The following is a 21,486-nucleotide window of genomic DNA, read 5'->3' on the forward strand; positions in this document are numbered from 1 at the left end:
GTTTAGCTTGAAATGAATAAATTTACTTTTCCCAACAAAATAGTGAAACTGAAGCAAAGTGTGTTTTCATTTTAACGCTCATTGGAACTTTTGGAAGAGAAGTGCTATATTTTCCAAATATGTTTTGCTATTTAAGTTTACCGTTGCTGAACCCTTCTCTAGTCATGTCTGTGTGCGTGATACTCAAACATGAATTATGGGTCATTTGCACACGATCCTTGTCAGTATCTTGATTGTACCATGCAGAGAAAGACAAAACCTGCAATACAATTCGGTTGTGGCATTGTATTTATTACTGTTTCATTGCAATTGGGTAAAAACTAGCACACACGTCATGTCATGTGCTCATTTCGTGTGCCGCTGCAAAGTGTGTGACTCCAGAGTGGGGAGAGTCCATCAGTGGGCAGGCCTGCCTGTCACCCTGCGTGACATATTAATTCGAGCTGACAGCAGACTGTATGGGAGTCAGTCAGGAGCTGCTATGGAACCCAAAGAGCAGGAAGAAACGCGGGCTTTTATGAGCAGAACAAAAGATCGACAGGGGATCTAAATTTAAGGTAATTGCATAACTACTGAGGATGGGGGATGGTTGGATCTGAAGCCTGAGGTGTAGGAGGGAAGCGCACATTAGGAAAGACCGTCTTACACTGGTGTCCATCAGTAAAACCTTAATGGAACCCACGACATGCGAGGGATAGCTGTGCTTATTTTTGAAGGTGATGCATTATCTAAAGTGTGCACTGTGCTCTTGGTACAGACTGCACGCTGCAATAGAAATGCCGTGAAAGTTAAACGAGTTTGGCGTTGAACTCATAGTTTGTTTTACGATGAATCTCAGATAATTTATTTTCACATGTGATACGTAGAGAATGAGAGAAGTAAGTCACGGAGGACAGTTAACAATAAAGATCTCGGAGGCCGCTGCGAGGTTATGATCCTGATGTTTAGTGCGGCGATGTGATGATCCTCATTCTGCTTGCTAATAGGTGTGGGAGTTTCCCCTTGTTTTTCTGTCTCAGTAAAGAATCTCTGCAATCAGAGTGAGGTGGCTTCATAACGATAATGCTAAAGAGTAAAAATGTCAGTGAAATTAAATGACAGCTGCAGTGCGATAGAACTGATAGAATTAAGGGAGGTATTTCTTTCTGTACGTTGACAGCTAAGATGGGTTTTTTGGCGGGGGGGTTATGTGGGATAACAAAAGCATGAGGGACTTAATTCAGCCACATAAATTGTCGGTTAATATTCTTTTTTTTTTTTAAAGAAAAAGTCGGGCTTGACCTCCCCAACAAGCAAACAGAACAATCAACAGCCCCTTGCTGTGAGCTGTGTTGTGATTGAAACTGATGGAAAGTTGGCAGCCATCAGACACAGTGATGTGCACAACCGTGAAAATAGCTGCTGTGGAGAGCAGTAAATAAATTATGCTGTGAGAATGTGAATAAAGTGGAATATAAACTGCAGGATCAGATGCAAGGTAAGGCCGGAGATACGGTGAAGTTGTTTTGTTGTGTGCGAACCTCCTGGCAGTCAATGAATAAATTAACTAAGACCTGAGGCTCAACGTAGACGTTTCTCCGTGTTCCTGTTTTGTTTTCACAATCGCTGCCGGGAAGCTTTTCATGAAACTCCTCGCCTTCTTATATGTGAACGCTTGAAATGATGAATCAGGTGAGGACATTGTTACGACAAGTTATGTTACTCCGTCTCAGTGCGTCAGCGGCATTCTCGCTGCTGGAAACGCTTCAGAGACGTGTTGCATGTGTAAAAATTGAGCACGGGCAAAGGAAATACCCGACCACTACAGACTTTAACACCGTTATTGTAAGAGTAATAAACCATAAAGAAGAAATGAGCCCAACTTTTTACATACTAACAACATGGATTTAGTGATCTTATAACACAGAAACGGCACTTCTGACTTGTTTACATCTTTAATTCAATTTAATTCAATTCAATTCAATTTTATTTATATAGCACCAAATCACAACAAAAGTCGCCTCAAGGCGCTTCATAGATACAGAGAAAAACCCAACAATCATATGACCCCCTATGAGCAGCACTTTGGCGACAGTGGGAAGGAAAAACTCCCTTTTAACAGGAAGAAACCTCCAGCAGAACCAGGCTCAGGGAGGGGCGGGGCCATCTGCTGTGATTGGTTGGGGTGAGAGAAGGAAGACAGGATAAAGACATGCTGTGGAAGAGAGACAGAGGTTAATAACAGATATGATTCAATACAGAGAGGTCTGTTAACACATAGTGAGTGAGAAAGGTGACTGGAAAGGAAAAACTCAATGCTTTAGCAAAAAGGAAAGTTTGAAGCCTAATCTTGAAAGTAGAGATAGTGTCTGTCTCCTGAATCCAAACTGGAAGCTGGTTCCACAGAAGAGGGGCCTGAAAACTGAAGGCTCTGCCTCCCATTCTACTTTTAAATACTCTAGGAACAACAAGTAGGCCTGCAGAGTGGGAGCAAAGTGCTCTAATAGGGTGATATGGTACTATGGTACTTTACATCAGTGACACCACATAAGTCTGTAAAAGCTGGGTGCAAATGAAAGGTCATCTTGTTTGACATCATTTCAGTTCTGGGCTCGAGCAGTGAAGACGTCTCCTGTGTTTGGTTTTCTCCTGTCATGGAGCACTTATTTTTTAATCTGTTACAAATTGCATTTCGTTTTCATCGTTATTATTGTCACAGGATTTTTAAAGACAATGCAGAGTCAAAACCATCTGTGAGAACCAGGCAGCGTAATCGGCTTCGAAAGGTCACTAACAATTAGTCATGCCTGGGAAACCAGATTTGAGATTAGAAACCATTCAAACTGAACAGTAGAATTAGTCACTGAAAGCACCGTGTAGGCCGTGTAATACTTTGAAGCACTTCAAGCCAGAATGGGATCGATCCAAATACCCCTTTTGTTCATATAATTTATATTTTGTCATTGTACAGTACAATAGATTATTTGATACAAGAAAAAGAAGTTCAGCTGTTACAAACTGGCAAAAGCAAACAGCTAAGAAACGCCACCTGCTGTTGTCTTACTTCAAGGATTCAGCAGCTACAGAAAACCTATCCAGATAATGTTAAAGCAGCCCACTGATGAGATGTTTTACCTGCTACCTGGTTTACCTGGTCTAAGCAGAAAATGCTCACATGCACACCAAAAGCTGCAGAGCTGTATTAAAACGTATTATTTTCCCTTCAGCTTTACAAAGTAATAGAAAATGGCTACTTCCAGTAAAATACACTGGAAACAATTTCCCAAACGGGAGCAGCCGGTACAGGGTTCATATCTATTGTCCCCCATAAGTTATTTAATCCTCCATATTGTCTTTTCTATTTAGCTTTCTGCTGCCGGTCGTTATTCAGCTCCTGCCAGTGTATTACTGTGCTGTGACAAACAATTCAGTCTTTTTGATTGTTGGCAGTTGTCAGTGTGTTTTCCAAAAAGTTCTGCTGCTTGCTGCCCTGTCAGCAGAAGTGGAGGTGTGTAGAAGAAGAGCCTGTTGTGGGTGTGATGGAAAGCAGAGATCGATCTTTTTAGTCTCTCGGTGGCCGTAGAGCACAGAAATCCGATTCCTGGTTTACTTTGATTAGCGAGTATGTGAGTTTACCTGTCTGCTCAGTCGTCAGCAGATCACATTTCAAGAAAAAAGCTCCCTCGACACACAGTTGCAAAGACGCATGTTTCTGCTGTTGGTATAATTCAGATGTCTTGCACTCCGACTCTTTTTAAACTCCCCCGAGAACTGACGACAAATGCTAAATCCTTGGCAGGGCTTCTTTTCCAGTGTACATGGCAGATTATTCCTGGTACTGTCGTTTATGTAAAAATCCCCACGTTGGCAGTGTGTTGAATGTAAATCAGGCTGGCTTAGAGGCCAAGGCTGTAGGAGGGCTGCTAATATGCTAGCATCCCCCATACGGAGAGCTACTCTCCTCCCTAAGCCAGATGTGTGAGAAGCTAATTTTAATGTGAATGTGGCACATTTTCCACGCAGGCTGCTGATGTGAGATCGTTATGGAAGCTCGTGTCACTTTAAGGCACTTGTTTTAACAGAGTTAAATGTGATGTTCAGTGTGTGGTTACTAATCTCTCTTGGATGGATCAGGGAGCCTCAGAAGGAATGCTAGTGGTTTTCATCAGGGAATGCCGACATGCAGGCAAATATTCTTTCTCCCACATGTATGTTATGGCTCGTCTTGGGCATTAAGAGACGTGTAACTTTCTTTTAAGACTCCAACGATGTGCATTATACAAAGATATAACACAGCAAGCTTGTTTGCATTTGCTTTGCTGGGTTTACAATCAGGAAAGCTGCAACTAGTGTCAGATAAACTGCAGTTTGGCTGCATCAGCTGGTTAATATTCAGAAAACTGAGAATTTGTGTATGCGAACATCTGAAGCAGGTTTGCTGCTCGGGCTATGTGCATATTCAGATACCGTCCTCTGAAAACGTATCCCAGCACGACATGTATTCTGCAGAACTCTGCAGATCGTTTCCTGTGAAGGAGGTGAACTTTATTTTTTCTGCTTCAAGTGTTTTTCTAAAATGGGTCAGCAGATGTTAGAAAGAAAGAAAGAGAGAGAGAGGTGGAGGAGGAGGAAGAAGAAAAACAGCCAAGGCAAACTGTTTGCTCTGCAGTGTGGGCCGAGAGGAAAGCTAGAGAGAGAAGAAGAGTGGGAGAGATCGAGGGAAGAGACGCTGCCTCCTCTGTATGTTTTGGTCTTTTTTTTTTTTTAACTCAGCATTTTCTAGGCCAGAGGGACGTTATGGCCTCTGGCCTCTGCACTCCTTAAGATTCAGTATTTATCAGTGTTTTCTTTTAAAAATTTCCTTCAGTGTCTGCCAAGTGATCTTATGCTGCAAACTCTCTTTTAATATGTGGGCGCATTAAAGCTAACCGCATGTTTGCATGTGCTGTGTATCACCTGTGCTGTAACACATGCAGGAAGCTTTAGTGTCAAATTTGCACCTAAGAAAAAAAAAACACACACTGTGCACCAATCGTGCAACTTGTTGCCTACAGCAGCAAATCTAAAAGCAAAACGAAGTCATTATGGGCTGTAAATACAGGCAGCAAATTAACTTTAGGCCCTTTTTATAAAGCTAAATGTTTAGTTCTCTGATAATAGAAGTGACCTAAACCAACTGGAACTCAGAGTCAACCATAGTAAGTAATGTGAGCCATTTAGAGTAACAGATAAAGCATTTTTATCTGCAAATGTTTATTGATGTCAGCTTTATCTCTTTAATTTTAGCCTTTCTATATAGCCAGAGACGACTGCTACAAAACTCTATTATTAGTATATAAAGCCCAGAATAATTTTAATACATGTTGTTGTTTTATGATGGCTCTATAGTGCCGCGGTTTACACATTTGCCTGACAAGCAAAAATATATTAAATAGTCCCAACAGGAGACACAAATAGGGATTGGAACTGAAAACCGGTGCCAAATTTTCAGTGTTGGAGCTTATCAATTCCTTTATCAGTGTCCGCAGGTGCTGGCAATGCACACTGATTGCAAATCAACAGTATTGCTACATGCACGTCTGATAACAACTTTAACATCATTATTGAGGTGGAAACGCCAGAAACATGCTGAAACATCTGCAACACAGGATTCACTTGCTCAAGTGTCGTGCATTTGATGCAATAAGGATGAGCACCACAACCAACCGAGCAGCTCGTCTGTACGGATGCTTAACATGATTTTAGTTGACTTCAAATAAAGCTTTCAATAAATGACATTCTTTCATTTCTTCATCTAGCGTTGAGCGATAGTCTGTTTGGGATTAAATGATAAATAAAGTAGTTGTACTGCATTGGAAATCATATAAAACTGGGTCAAGAATCAATAAGGGAGTTGGATCGATTAGCAAATTCAATAATGGAATTGGTATCAATAAAACCTCATCAATCCCCATCCCTAGACATAATTCCCTTTGGGGAATCTTTCACCTGTGAGGATCTTAGAGGTCGTGGATTTAACTATAAGGGTTTTGTCCAGATAATACTAGGAAACAATAAATCAGCACCTCACCAGAGTAGTATGCAAAACTAATGGACAACAGAGGAAAATGCACAGTTTGATCTGATCTCTGTACAGTTTCTCTTTGCACACGACAGCCTCCTCAATGAATGTTATAAAATTAAGCAACATTAGAAGAGTTCTTTAATGAGTCATAAAGAAATGAAATTCTTTTGATGCCAGGAATTCACTTTTAAGTATGTAAAATGCGTTTAATAGTTTTATGAAGCCTCATTAAAAGCTCAGTTGTGAATTTACGATGTGTTTTTGTTGTTGTTGTTTTTGTTTTTTTTGGGGGGGGGGATGTTAGATGCATGCATTATTCTGCTTAATCTTTGAGTTTTACTGCTTTAAAATATTGCTTTATTCATCTGCTTTTACTTAAAAAATCTTTTGCATGTTTTCCAGGCACACACAACAAAGTGAACCAGTGTCCTGTCAACAAATATCCATGCCTGGATGTGGAAGTGTGTCTCCATGCAAGCAGATTCTGTAATGGAGTCCCCGATTGCACTGACGGCTGGGATGAGGGGCCTCACTGCAGAGGTAGGAAACAAACTGAACACCCCCCCCCCCCCCCCCCCCCCCACACACACACACACACACACACACCCCTTCCCCTCTGTCATACTGACACTTTTGCCCTTTGTTGTGGGTCAAAATTAACCAGACAGCTTGTGTTATGAAGAAAACGTTCTTGTCTTTCCATCCCAAACCATCATTTTTATCGAGTCATCCCCTCTGTTGGGCCATTTAATGAGCTGGCCTGTTCTAGCTCGTGCAATTACTATGGAATTTCTCTTTCAAGGAAAAAAAAAAGTCATTAATTTATCAATCAGCTTTGCTATGAGGCTGTTTCCTCCAATCCTAGCAGGAATAATAAGCGTTCAGACCAGATGTAGCTGAGAAAAATCACATCCTCCCCTATTAATTAGAGACAACAGAAGAATGAGTGATGGAGCATATTGAGTCCATAGTGTATTTCTTTGTTGCAGCTGACAAAAGAGCAAACACTGGCTGCCTGTTGAGAGCTGACTCAGTATTCTGCAAGGTAGTGCTCAGATATCCTGTAACTGTCTGAAGTTTGGCTTTGTCACATTTGCCAAGAAGGATAGGGTTGATTTGTTTGTTTGTTTGTTTTTGGTTGGGGGGGGGGGGGGGGGGGGGGGGGGGGGGGGGGGGCTAAGACTAAGAAACTTGGTAGTGAATCAGAGCGATAATAACGGATCTGGATCAAGGGTGTGGATCCCAGCCTGTCAACAGACATGCCAATTCAATTCAGCTTTATTGATATAGCGCCAAATCACAAGGTGCTTTATATTGTAAGGTAAAAACCCTGCAATAATACAGGCAGACAAACTGTAACCACTCCTCTTTAAACTACCTGTACACCATTTGCAATGACATTGCAGTAGAAAAGCTCCCGAAGGGGCCCCACAGGGGGGTGTGCAAGGCACAGCAGCTGTTTGGAGAGAGTGGGGCAGACTTCTAATATGCATTATTATGAGCTGATATTTGATGTAAACTCTTAGTTCAAGTACTCTCTTTGCAGAAGTGCAGAAGAGTATTGGCCTTGACAGAGCTCTGACTCAACACTGGGACACGTGCGTTCGTCATTTTGTGCCTCTCCTTTTCCATCGTGCTGTTCTTTTCCTGGAATATGAAATTACTAAATCTAAATCAGATATTTACCATCAACAGTAAAGTTTCAGAGTATCAGAAACCTGGATCAAGGGTGAGTCTGCTGAGCTCTCAAACTTTGGCTAATCTTTTGCTATTTAAAAAAACATATTAACCAAAGCGTCTGATGTCTGTTCCACTATCAGCAGCACAGAGATCTGATCTCTTTATCATTTATTGGCTTTATCCTTGTATCAGTTTACAGCTTTAGGCATTTGATGCAAGCTTCTATCTCTATTTTCAGTTTGCTTCCTTCCGTGTGCTCAAAGAGTAATCATGAGCTCTGTATAAATATTAATCCGTAAGTCCTCCACACTGAGTTGAGTCATTACAAAAAAAAGTTTGTGTGATTAGTTGAGACCAGAAGAAAACGAGATGTGTTGGACCACAGTGTGGGTGAAAGTGTTAGTAACCCACACAGCGGTCATCACTGCTACACAAGCCTTTTATGCAACGCGGTGATGATGTCATCCCGTTACAACATGCACTGCCTGTCCCTGAGGACACAGCTGTTTTCAGTCAGGCAGCGCTCTACGCACATAAGTGCTTAAACACACCGGCGTGTGTGTGTGCCTGTAATGCATACATGCATGCCCTCACATGTGCACACAAATATACACTCACAAAGTCACATTCTTACTCGTGCAACCAAACACACGAGCTGTGTGTCCAGAACGTTTGGCATTTGTGAGACCACCTCATTTCAGGGAAAAGGCTTTCACAAGCTTCGTAGTGTTTGCTCGTGCAAACTGCCAGGTTGTGCAAGTAAACCTGGCCACTGATATTTGAAAGCACACTTTGTGATTCAGCGTTTCTGAGTAATTCTGTCAAAGTTGTTGACAAGCGGTTAGAAAGGGGAATGCTGCACGGTATTTCAAGCTTTCTAAAATATGTTTTCTGTTTTTTCACAGTGTGTGGAAAGCCTTGGGGTTAAGCAGCTTGCTTTATGTACTGGATAAAAGGGAATCAACATTAGTGCTTTGATGGGATGTGAATCAGACAGTTAATTTGACACCTGACTGTTTGCAAACATTTATAATTATCAGTGAAATTATAACACAAATGCATGAATATACTCTAATAGGGATGCAACGATACCAATTTTTTCAAACCGATACGATACCGATACTTGGATCTGAGTATTTGCCGATACAGAGTACAAAAAACGATACTTCTACCACACACACACACACACACACATACATACACACACACACACACACACAAATACAATTAATTGGAAGACAGGTTTTATTATATTCCCTGCCGATAAAAAATAAAATCTTAATAAAAATGACCACAAAAAAATTTCAAGTGAAAAATAAGCACTTCTGTTAAATTATTGCAGAGTCTCCACATTGTAATTTTACAAAATATCACTGAACTACTGGCACTGTCTCGAGCTTTCAGAATAATAAATAAACACTTCTGTTTGGAATAAAATAAATACAAATTAGGTTTGCGAATAAAATAAACTTTTAAATTATTGCAGAGTGTCCATATTGTAAACAAACAAACAAAATAATTATTATAAAATAAATAATAAAATATTAAAAATTATAAAATAAATAATAAATAAAATAATAATTGGCCCCCTAGTGGCCAATCTAAAAAACTACAACAGAAATGACAAGCCACCCTCTGATTAATGAAATAAGTTGGTATCGGTTCATGGTATCGGTTAACTTTTACGAGTATGAGTACACACACATTTTACAGTATCGGCCCCGATACCAGTATCGGTATCGGTGCATCCCTATACTCTAATGTTGGTCACCTTTAAGTCTAATCTTGCGTGATTATACTAGATGGAGCAAATTAGAAAAAGATGATATCATCCAGCTTTATATACTGGTCATCCCGTATTAAATCTGGGAACAAAATTAGGTTGTCAAAGAGGAAGGTCACTGTTAAATTTATATTATTAAGCTGCATAAATGTCTAATAAGATAATAAAGTAATTGTGATCATATCGTCTGATAAAGTCTGTGGCCGGAGCCTTCACTACATGGGTACACAGGTCTATAGATTTGGACAAGGACACACAATTTGAAAAATGCCCTTTGAAGTAAAGCAGTCAAGACATCTCAACGTTAATTCAGGATGTTTAACAGAATATTGTTCAGAAAATGTTGGACTTACTAATCCAAGCTCAAAAGGAACCAAAGCATTGACTAATAAGTATGTTCATGGCCAGTTGTATCCAGTGTCCTCGCTATTTCATATATTAAAGACATAACAGATCTGGAGTTGGTTCCAAGTGTTTCTAGCTGTTCATTGGACCTCTTAATGTGCAGGTATTTAATGCAAACGAGGCCATCCAAATATTTGAGTGGTCAGAAAATAACTGCAACCTCCAAAAGTTAATTAAGACCACACTTCAGTCATTATACCGTTCGCTTCATTTTGAATCCACTGTGTTGGTCTACAGAAGCAAAAATATGAACACTGTGTCATTGTGACATGAATGTATACAATGAGTCTGCAAAGACATGGATGCAAACTGAAGCTTCACCAGCGAACTGAAGCATACAACCTCAAGATAGTAGTTGTAGATTATTGTTATTATTGCAGATAAATGCGATGTATAATATTTTTATGTGCCTTGCTCAGGACAAGAGCATTTGAAAAGTACATTTTACCATGAGGCTTTGCGAGAGTTCAAACCAAGTAAATGAAACCTGTTTAATCAAATAGACAGTTGGCAGTTATGAAGTCCTTCTGTCGTGTAGGTGGTTGATTTGCAGGCCTGCGTTTGTCTTTTCTTTGAGCGTGAGGAAGCCTCTCTTTCAAGACGCAGCTTTAGACCTGCATCGTAGATGTGAATGATTGACAAGGAAAGAAAAAATGGGGTCATGGCAGTGTTATTGAGACTCCCCCCCCTCTCTTTCAAGGCACCCCACTGGAACCCTGATTATTGTTGTGACCTATCGCTGTTGTTTATGCAGAGCTTTAATTGTCCTTCACGCTCCATTGTGTAACTGTGCAATGACAATCGGTCATCGGACTTCAATCGGACTTGAAGCTGCCTGTGGAAATACTACATTATGAGCTTCATTCATGAGTGGGTCTTGACCTAAATTGGTTTATGGGCTGCAGTTAAAAGCGAAGGCAGTGCTGTAATCTAATCATAAATGATCATTGGCTGAAGATAAAAGAAAATGCATGCATGCATGCATTGAATTTATTTAGCAAGTTGTGCTGCTGCCATGCACGGGAACGTTTTGTGCTACAGCAGGTGTACTTTGTGAGTCGTTGTACATTTGTGCAAGTTTAAATTTAGACATGTGGGCAGCGTACTGCCACTGTTTGGGAATAAGCTAGCTACTGTTTGCTCATTACTCAAGCTGCACTATGTGTGTTTGCAAATGGTTACTTTGCCCTATTTGATTATCAAGCCTGCAAACAACTGGCAGTAGATACATTGTATGCTCACTGACATATAGCTTTATAGTAATGTTAGCTTTTGCCATCAGCTGCTACAATATAAAGTGTGTGATGGAATCCACAATTGTAATGCTCACAGTCACAAAGTAGTTTAAGGGAATGAAGCGTCTCAACTCGAGATACAATAACATCATATTTAATGTGAACTGCTTAAACATGTAAGGTGCACATATGGACCATTTTTAAAAAGAAATCTTCAGATTGCCAGAACTTTTTTTTTTTTTCCCCCAAACATGGGGCCAAAAACGTGAACGTGACATCATTTAATGACACAGCGGAGGATAATGTGAGGCTTCCGTCTGTGGCATGTAGAAGGCAAAAGCATGTGTAAACTTGTCTGCAGACAGGGAGAGCACAAAGAATGTGAAACGCCTTTCTTTAAAATGTCACACGCTGAAATCGCCTCTTTATGCAGTTATGATATCATGTATAGAAATAAAGGCTATTTATAAAATAAAGCTGATTCATTTTCAAGCCACTTGCTGGATAGATTATGATAAATTGTCTTTTGTTGACATTTATTAAGTCACTCATTTGTTTTTTAACTGCATGAACTCAACACCAAAATGTGTTTGTGTCATTCAGCCTGTGTCACTGCTGCAGCCGGCCTGTCAGCACCATGATTGGGTTTTAGAGGAAAATGCCAACTTTCATAAATGTCCTCATGGGCTGAGCAAATTAGTCCAAGGACAGTTCTTCCCTTCTTTCCATCTCTGCCCTCTCTCCTATTATTATTCATCATATTCATGCTATTGTGTTGTGCTAATCACACCATTTACTTGTGTGTGTGTGTTAATTGAAGGCCCTAATTTAGCACAAATAGTCAGAATACACACATTGGTGGGATTTTGCTGAAACCTCAGAGTTCGAGTAGCAACCTTTTCTGTCATTACTATACATGAATCATATTTTCACTGATGCCTTGAGTGTTTACATGAATTTTAAGACATTCAAACTAAATTTGTTGTTTAAAAACTCTTTAGCCTACTCGTCCTCACATCAGATGTCTCCCTTCTTCCACATCGAGGTCTATAGTGAAATTGAGGGTTGCCATCCTTGCAGTAACAGGATCAATGACTCTGGCGTGCTGGTTTAAGACTGAAGGTCTCCAGTGTGTCACTGTGTGATTTGTTTGCTTCATTAGCTCTGGTCAATCTTCTGACACACAGCTGTTGTTTGTTTGCTTTGGGCTGGAACGTTCTAACCTCATCCTCGAGTCCCGTATGCGCTCTTTACACCTCCAGCCTTCTCTCCCTTCACTTCCTTGTTTTTCTTTTCTTTTTTAATTGTTTCTTCAATTCTTTCTCCATGCATCTGTTCTCCTCTGAGGTTGGATCAAGTACATTTTTCATATTCACATCCCAGAATCTTTTTTTTTTAAGTGTGACTAAGGTAAAATATTACATTTGTTCAGCGATACATTAGCCTTAATTTTAACATGAATTCGCTCTCCATTTAAATCCAGAACCTACTTTGACCAAACTCTGTCAAACGTATGAAAACCAAATCATCCTTTTTAATTCATAGGACCGTTATTATAACGGATAATTTTTCATTTGTTGGATTTTTATGAACAGCATTTATGGTATATAATAGAATAGTCCTTAATATTAGAATATGCCTTAATATAATATATAATATTTAAGTATAATGTCACTTTGTATCACCCAGCCTTTGCTAAATGGGATCCATGAACCTGGGCTGGGATAAACATGCTGGGTATTTTAGCTCTCTGCTTGCCTGTGGTCTCTCACAGCGTGAGCCTTGCTGAATGGATTCGATATGGGCCACAATGTTTGCTGGGAGACTTTTCCTTTCAACGGGGCCACAACAAAAGAGTCATTATTGCCTAAAGTGCCACAGGCTTTATATAATAAGGGTCCTTCAATAGGTCCAGTCTCCACTCTTCACAGCCGTGCCACGACTAGCTGCAGTACGCATAGTGTATGAACAATTACATTTTTTTTGTGGGAGGTTGGGCTAAATGTCTTTGTGCTGCTAGAAGCCTCCTTTTTTACTTATCTTTTCTATTTTATGGGGGGAAATTTGCTTTAACCTTAAGTTTTTTTTCTATGCTCTCTCTCCTCGGTCCTGCTGTTCATATTGATATGAGGTTAGAAGATGAATTCTTATCTAGCTAATAATCAGTCCTAAAACCAATTTTAAAAAAGAATTGACTTGTTAATCTGGTAATTGAGCAGCCAGTCTTTAAATACAAGCAAAATAAGTAATAACTTAAAGTGGTTGGAAGTTCCTTTACAAAAATGTTTGTTTTAATGCAAATAGTTGTATGGTGAACACTGATGCATCTGTGTTTACTTTGGAATATGAAACAATTTATATGCGTCTCTGCTGAGGGGGCTTTGGAAATCCTCACTGAATGAGGAAAGAGTCACCTTAAAGCACCATGACAAACAGTACATTAGGGCTGCCACGATTACGTCGACTATCAAAATCGTCGACGACTGATTTAATAGTCGATGTGTCGTTTGAAGCTTTGTAAGATCCCAAAAGACGCAGGAATAAGTAGTAGGATTTAAGAGTGTAATAACGGACTGAAACAGAAGATGGCAGCACTGCATGTACAAGGATTACAGCTGCCGTTAAATTCCGAAGAAGAAGAAGCAGTGTCCCAGAATTCATAGCGCGGTCCAGCTCAGTTTCCAACAATGGCGGCAGCTAGTTAGTTTTAATATTACTCTTATTATTGTTTCTGGGTCACAAAATAAACGTTTAACATATTTTCAGGCGAGAATGTAGCTGTGTAAACCTCAAATATCTGCTCAGTTTATCAAGACACCGCATATTTTCAAAAGCGCTCCGACGTTTTCGGAGACGTCTGTTACCCACTAGCTCGATAGCTAGCCGGGGGCTAGGCTCACTAGAGCCGATGAGAGCACATACCTTAAACACTTAAAGCTGTAAGCTAATGATAGTTATATAAGAGCAGATGCTGCTGGTGCAATAAGCTGTACGTTTTACATCCAATGGATGATGATCTGATTAGTCGACTAATCGCAAAAATAATCGGTGTCTAGTCGACTATCAAAATAATCGTTTGTGGCAGCCCTACAGTACATACTGTTTTAATGTATTTAGTACTGGACTCATGAACAGTGTCATGTGACAAGAATCTATCACAACCACACAACCCTATTCATGCTCTTGCCCCGACACACACCTCTGCATGCTCATGCACAACCTACAGAGGCCATGATGAGAGGATGTGCGGATTCCCCTCTTTCATTTCATGCCAAAAGGATGTGTCCGTGAGTTCCCTCTGAGGCTGGAAAAGAAGAAGCTCTCAAATCACCGCGTCTGTCACATGCACAGATGAATACACACACTTACCCACAGTCCTTTTGTCTCTCATACACACATTCACATGCACTCGCAGTCTTGCAGTCCTCTAAGACAGGATAGGATTGGACACGATAGCATGAATTGCACTGGGATCATCCCTGCTATCCTTAATAGTATTCATGTTTCAGCAGTATTTAACACGCTCTATGTTGCTCTGTTTTCCCTGGTTTAGCAAACGCACCAGACTGTGCCTCCCATGGGTGCGAGATTGGCTGTGCAGTGACTCATGATGGGCCTCGTTGCTACTGTGGAGATGGTTACGAGGTTGCTGCAGATGGAAAGAAATGTAAAGGTGGGTGGTGATTTGGCAAATTCGTTTTAGTTTGGCCTAAGACAAACAGAAAGTAACCATCTGTTTGCTGAGTGCAGGGGACAGCATGTAGAGGTGATTCAACCAGCCTTTGGAAGAGAACAGAGTACTATCTTAAAGTTTCATCATTTACTGTGTGTGTTAATGCGCTTTTGTGTTTCTTTGTGTAGATTTCAATGAGTGTGGTGTGTATGGAACATGCAGTCAGACATGCACAAACACTGAAGGCAGCTACACCTGCAGCTGTGTGGAGGGCTATCTCCTGCAGCCAGACAACCGCTCCTGCAAAGCCAAAAATGGTGAGGGGGTGGACAGGACTCGACAGAGCCCAATGATTATAGTTCATGCTGAACCAGGAAATGGATGGCCAAAACATTATGCAGGAGATCATATTCCTTCCTAATATTTTCTCTCCTCTACTTAAAAAATTGTTAACCTCACCCAGAGCCTGTGGACCGTCTGCCTGTTCTGCTGATCGCCAACCTTAACAACATCCGATGCACCTCCCTGAGTGGCTCCGCGACCCGGGTTCCTTCCATCGCCACCAAACAGACCATGGCTATGGACTTCATCTATGCGGAGGAGACTGTTTGCTGGATAGATGTGGGCGATACCCCCGCTGCCACCCAGCTTAAGTGTGCCAGCATCCAAGACCTGAAGTCTGTCAGTAACAACCGCACCATCAACATCTCTCTCAGCTTGCACCGTGAGTAGAAGTTTACAAACAGTTGTTGACATAGTTCATATTTTCCTGTTTTCTTTAAAAGTGGTCAGCTGTGGGTTTGCTAGCTCAAACTCTACTGTAAGCTTGTCTCCCAAAAGCAGCTCAAACCAACTTGAAAGTGCCAGGAAGAAATGCTGAGGCCAACTTTATTTTTCAAAAGATTTTTTTTCCTCTAAAGAACAGGGGCACCCTGACACACCACTAAACTATCCCATAGAAGCAACGTGTGTGTAGCAGACTTAGTTATATAATACATACAAGGCTGCCAGCATGCCTTTAGCTATTCATTTGCATACTTCTTGACAGGTAAAAGCAACCTGCTGGGAAGTTTGATTCGTGTACTGACTGTGCGGAGCTTTTCAGAAGCCTGGAAAAGTATTTTTCCGCTGCTTTTGTTTGACCCATGCTAGTATGATCAGACACTGGTCTCTTACGTGATGGTATTTGGCACCAGGGTTTGCCAGACAAGTCTTTCCCAGGACTGTACATTTTGTCCTCTGAGATGTGGTGGATAGGCAGCACATCTGTTTTGTGACGGTAGCATTGTCATTGTGCATTGTCTGAACTCACAGGCTCCGAGTAACAACCAGATGCACACAAATGGATGTGCACAGTATATGATTACTTCCTATTGAGAGAGTCATATAATGCTGAAATGAATTATCTGCGATTGCAAGCCTGCCAAGGTCTGTTTTTATTCGCCTGGCTGACAGAGTCGTTACTCTCTAAGAATGGGGGCAGAATTTGCAGACAAAACACAAAAAGCAAGGGCGTGGTTTGCATGCTCGTAAACACACACGTGCACGTGAGAAGCTTTCCCTTGAGAACCTGGCCCCAGGCGAAGAACAGCAGACAGGAAGAAAACAAGTGGAGAATCTGGGGTGTGTAGACCCTGAAGTGTGGGACACAAAACCTGTGTCATGATTAAGAGTGCCTTGGCTCATATCCACTTCAAATGAAGCTTGTGTAATAGTCGTCACTGTTGACAGCCGGGGCAGAGGCTAGCAGCTTTAGAAACTCTGGGGTTTTTCCAGTCTATTGATTCAGTCATGAGTCCCTCATATCCCGTCTCCCTTATTGTGTCGGCTTTTTGCTGTTGCTTTTTGGTCCAGTGCTCTTTTGAACCCCGTCTTCTTGAAAGCACAGCACAGTTATATCGGGGAAAAACATCTCATCAACCTGAAGAAGCACTGCTGATTAATGTATTTGGCGAGTGTCAGATATCAGATGTCATACTGAAAATACCTTTGACATACTGCAGCTCTCGCATAAATTTAGGAATCCGTGATCTGATTTGATATAGAAAATGTCCACAGTCACACAGAATGTTATTATCATTTTAATAAAAGAGTCAAAACTCACAACTGGTCGTGGCAGATGGCTCCTTATTCCTGATCCTGGTTGTCCGGGTTTCTTCCTGTTAAAAGGGAGTTTTTCCTTCCCACTGTCGCCAACTGCTTGCTCATGTGGGATCATCTGATTTGGGGTTTTCTCTCTGTTAGGGTCTTTACCTTACAATTAGGGATGCACCGATACCGATACTGGTATCGGGTATCGGGGCCGATACTGTAAAATGTGTGTGTACTCATACTCGTAAAAGTTAACCGATACCATGAACCGATACCAACTTATTTCATTAATCAGAAGGTGGCTTGTCATTTCTGTTGTAGTTTTTTAGATTGGCCACTAGGGGGCCAATTATTATTTTTTTTATTATTTATTTTATAATAATTATTTTGTTTGTTTGTTTACAATATGGACACTCTGCAATAATTTAAAAGTTTATTTTATTCGCAAACCTAATTTGTATTTATTTTATTCCAAACAGAAGTGTTTATTTATTATTCTGAAAGCTCGAGACAGTGCCAATAGTTCAGGAATATTTTGTAAAATTACAATGTGGAGACTCTGCAATAATTTAACAGAAGTGCTTATTTTTCACTTGAAATTTTTTTGTGGTCATTTTTATTAAGATTTTATTTTTTATCGGCAGGGAATATAATAAAACCTGTCTTCTAATTCATTGCATTTGTGTGTGTGTGGTTGAAGTATCGTTTTTTGTACTCTGTATCGGCAAGTACTCAGATCCAAGTATCGGTATCCTATCGGTTTGAAAAAATTGATATCGTTGCATCCCTACTTACAATATAAAATGCATTGAGGTGACTGTGGTTATGATTTGGCAATATATAATTTAATTTAATCAAATCACAGATTTTTCTGTTTCTGGTTTGCAAACCCGAGTCCGCGTTCCCTGATAGTGTGCTCTTTTAATTATTGTGAGGTGTGGAAGCGGGAGAAACACTAAATGAAATTTAAAGGGAAGGATGAAATTGAGAATGAGAAACCGAAGGTAGTTATATGATACACCTTGAAGCAATATGTATATGTGAGGGGTCATATCAATGGTATTCACATTCCTCTGTTGGTTTCTGCCTGAACACCCTTTACATTCCTCGAGCCGTCTCAAGTCATGTCCAGTCAGGTCACTTCAGCACGCGCACGAACCCAAATACCTTTGAGTCGTTCAGCCATTACTTAGTAACATTATGTTTCATGAAGTGAGATTTGACACTTTCATCCGTTCTTTTGTTGGATTTTTTCATTATATATTGTTTTCCTCTGTGTCCTTGTTACTGCGACGCTTAAAAAAGAAAGCATTTTGAGATAAGAGCGCACCCGTACAACCTCCAACCTCAAAATCGGCTCATAAAACTGGTCCAAACCTGTTCGCTATAGAGGTTTTAACATATTCGCTTCTGCCCTGAACTTTTCCAGATGCTACTCAGAGGAATTTCTTGTGACAATTAAAATAGGTGAATGTGTCGGAGTAGGCTTTAAACAAATTTTGTCATTCCAGGTCGCTTAGTGCGGCGTCTGTGTAATGTACATTAGGCTTAATAAAGGAGGTGATTGTCCAGAGAACAGACAGTAAGGACGTGAGCGTGCTGCTTTGTGTCACATCCTGTGAAACCTGGCAGCAACCGTCGCCTAAACCAAACATAGTATTTCAGGTAGTAAGTATCTCTCTGACATCTCCTGCTGTCCGCTACATGAGTGAAAAGGAAGCTGCAGACAATGTCTGGACCTGATTCACTGGACATTCATGTGTATAAACTGCTTATGTCTGTGCTGTTTAATAGAAGCAGGGATCAGGTGCTCTAATAGCACGCTGGGCAGACTTAGGGATGGGTGTAGGGTTGATGCAGGGTTCACATGAACTGGTTGATTTAGAGCTTTTGGGAGCCTGAAAGAGAAGCGCAGATAAGTGTACAAAGGTTCCAGATGTGGCCAGCTCTGTCTGCATGTTTAATTCTCCTACTGTGAAGATAAAAGGAGAGCAGAGCTGACCCGTCCCATCCTCTCCACCCTCTAAGCGGAACTCCACAGCAGGGACCAGCACATCTCACCACGTCTGTCTTTCTGATGTTTCCTGTCTCCTTCTAACTTCTCCTTTTTGGGCTTTTTTCAGAAGGTTTCATGTTAATAGGATCTTCTTGGCACAAAGAGGATTATGGAAGCTGAAAAATCACCATCTTTCCTGCTTTGTACTGACATGTAAATATAAGAATACATTTGTCTAGTTTGAAGAAGCTAAGGCTGCGTCCTTGTATGCTTTCCTCCAAGTGCTTTAAGCTGTAGGTGTAACAGGCAGGAAGAGAAAAAGGGGGTTGTGAGGGTAGAGTGGTTAGATGAGAAGAAAGAGGTGGGTTCATTCAGTTTCCCAGCAAACTTTCCACTTACCAGAAGCTGCATCAGTGGAGACGTCAACAGACTGCCTGGCTCTCTGGAGTAAGGGGCTCCGTAGGTTGTTACACAACGCAGCAGTCACTGGGTTGCACAACTGTGTCTGTGCTCTGTATATGAGTCTAATCAATGCCTTGTGCAGGCGTGCTTCCAGCTGGATTTTTGTAGAGTTGGGTTTTAGAAGAGATACCAATGGGAATATCACTATCCCTTTTAACTTCATGAGAAACTTTTTCTTTTGTCAGAATTCTGGTGTTTTTGAAACACGCAGGACTGCTGAACATTTGCTACTTGCCTGTATACGTTTGGCCATGTTGTTTTTTAGTTTAGCTAATGTATAGTCGGTTTTGATGTGAGATGGTCAGAGTTATCAATCTTCTTTGTTATTTATGGCATTTCATCAAGCAAACTTCAAATCTCATGTAGTCCTCGCATTTTGAAGTTCTGTGTAGCTTTGATTGAAGCGTTGCTGCAGCGTTCCAGTGCAGTTATTTCTTTAAATGCTCAAAGCTTGGGGAGAGGTTACTGGCTCACTTTCAGATGTGTTAATGCATGCAGTCCAAATTAAAGTTGTCGCTTTCTGATTTTGGTCATGATGTGGTCTCCATCCAAAAACAGTTTTTGGTGTCTAAGATGATTAAATGGGGACACGTTGGCAATTACAAACAATTAACTGTGATAGATTGGCAAAAACTACTGATTGACTCAAACTGATTGCAACATTCTGACAAATTGGACGACAGTTATTTACAAACCTGCCAATCTGTCTGAGAGCGATGGCAGTCAGTCTGAGACTAAATGTAATTGTTTGGTTGCCTCGAACCAGGTGACCACTGTATGATTGTGAGTGGTTGAATGTGTTGCTCAAGAGTGTTGCACGTTGCACGCGGTGACCAGCAATGCCCCAACTGGAAAACCAGTTGATCACCACAGTACCTGCAGTCTGATTGCAAGTAGCTGTGGTGCTTGTGGAAAAGATTCAGTGCCATCAGCGGGTAGCCGCCTATTTATTTATTTAACTCTACCTAGCGAGGATATTGCCACCCTACTTTCAGTCTAGTGTAAGAGAGCCATTAGATTTGATCTGTTTACATCCTTTAAAAAAAAATTCTTATCACAGTTTATATTATAATCTAAATGCATATAATGAAGAGTTGGAAATTTTAGCAGAGGTTTGGAAAGTTATCTCAGGTTAACACACTTGAAATGGTTAATGGGAGCATATGTAAACAAGAGCAAGTGTGGTCACTTTGTGTGTGTGTGGTTGTGTGTGTGTGTGTGTGTGTGTGTGTGTGTGTGTGTGTGTGTGTGTGTGTGTGTGTGTGTGTGTGTAGTGATCTGGTTTGCTTTCAAAGAATATGAAGTGGAATCTGTTAAAACATGCATCCATCTGCAAAGTTCCTTCCTTAAACTGACTTAAAGCGGATACAAAGTTTTGACATCCTTCATGAGAGGTGTCGCAAGAGTTTCGGGTCAGTTTGACTCATATTAGCAATCATGTAGACCCTTCTGCACTGCACACATGCAATTAATGGGTCAGTGTCAGCTTAATACTTAATAATCTTACACAAGAGCATGTCTGCAGACTTGAGGTCTGCGAGGGACTTCTGTCTCACTCCCTGATAAGAGTTCACAAAGTTTAGAAAGTGCTGGACTTCACCTCTAACTCTTAACACACCTTTTTCTTTTCCTTTCCTTCCCCGCACTCTACATGCCTTAATCAAACACAAGTGGAATGTTTGTAATGGACAACCTGCAAGATTACACAATAAATAACATTAATTCATTGCTGCTATTTTTATTTTTTTGTATCAAGATTGCAGGTATTCTTGGAACGGTACCTGATATCATAAAATTAAGAGTATTTGGATTTATTGTGGTTTATGACTAAGAGTTATATGACTGTACTCCCACAACCCTGTTTTTTCTTTCTTTTTTTATCCTGTTGTTTCATCCTCTCCTTTTCTCTCCTCTGCGTCCATCAGATGTGGAGCAGATGGCTATAGACTGGCTGACTGGCAACTTCTACTTTGTGGATGACGTGGACGACCGGGTGTTTGTCTGCAACAAGAACGGCAAAACTTGTGTGACCCTGCTGGACCAAGAGCTGTACAACCCTAAAGGCATCGCCCTGGACCCAGTGATGGGGTCTGTATTTGCCTCCAGGCTCCTTGACTT

The 21,486-nt window shown here is 40.8% G+C and overlaps 1 protein-coding gene across 2 annotated transcripts in view; it reads left to right on the top strand.

Moving 5' to 3' along the window:
- The window catches only part of LOC102784886 (low-density lipoprotein receptor-related protein 1-like), an 83,757-nt gene that overhangs the window by 17,810 nt on the left and 44,461 nt on the right, over window positions 1-21,486 (top strand). For both annotated transcript variants that reach the window (XM_087833923.1, XM_087833922.1), the window contains exons 3-7: window positions 6,446-6,583; window positions 14,700-14,819; window positions 15,008-15,136; window positions 15,283-15,543; window positions 21,294-21,456. In XM_087833923.1, the coding sequence (XP_087690049.1) occupies window positions 6,446-6,583; window positions 14,700-14,819; window positions 15,008-15,136; window positions 15,283-15,543; window positions 21,294-21,456 (811 nt within the window). The remainder of the gene's footprint in view (window positions 1-6,445; window positions 6,584-14,699; window positions 14,820-15,007; window positions 15,137-15,282; window positions 15,544-21,293; window positions 21,457-21,486) is intronic.

Source organism: Neolamprologus brichardi, chromosome 20 (assembly GCF_056152115.1).
Source record: "Neolamprologus brichardi isolate AB-2024 chromosome 20, ASM5615211v1, whole genome shotgun sequence".
Lineage (NCBI taxonomy): Eukaryota > Metazoa > Chordata > Actinopteri > Cichliformes > Cichlidae > Neolamprologus > Neolamprologus brichardi.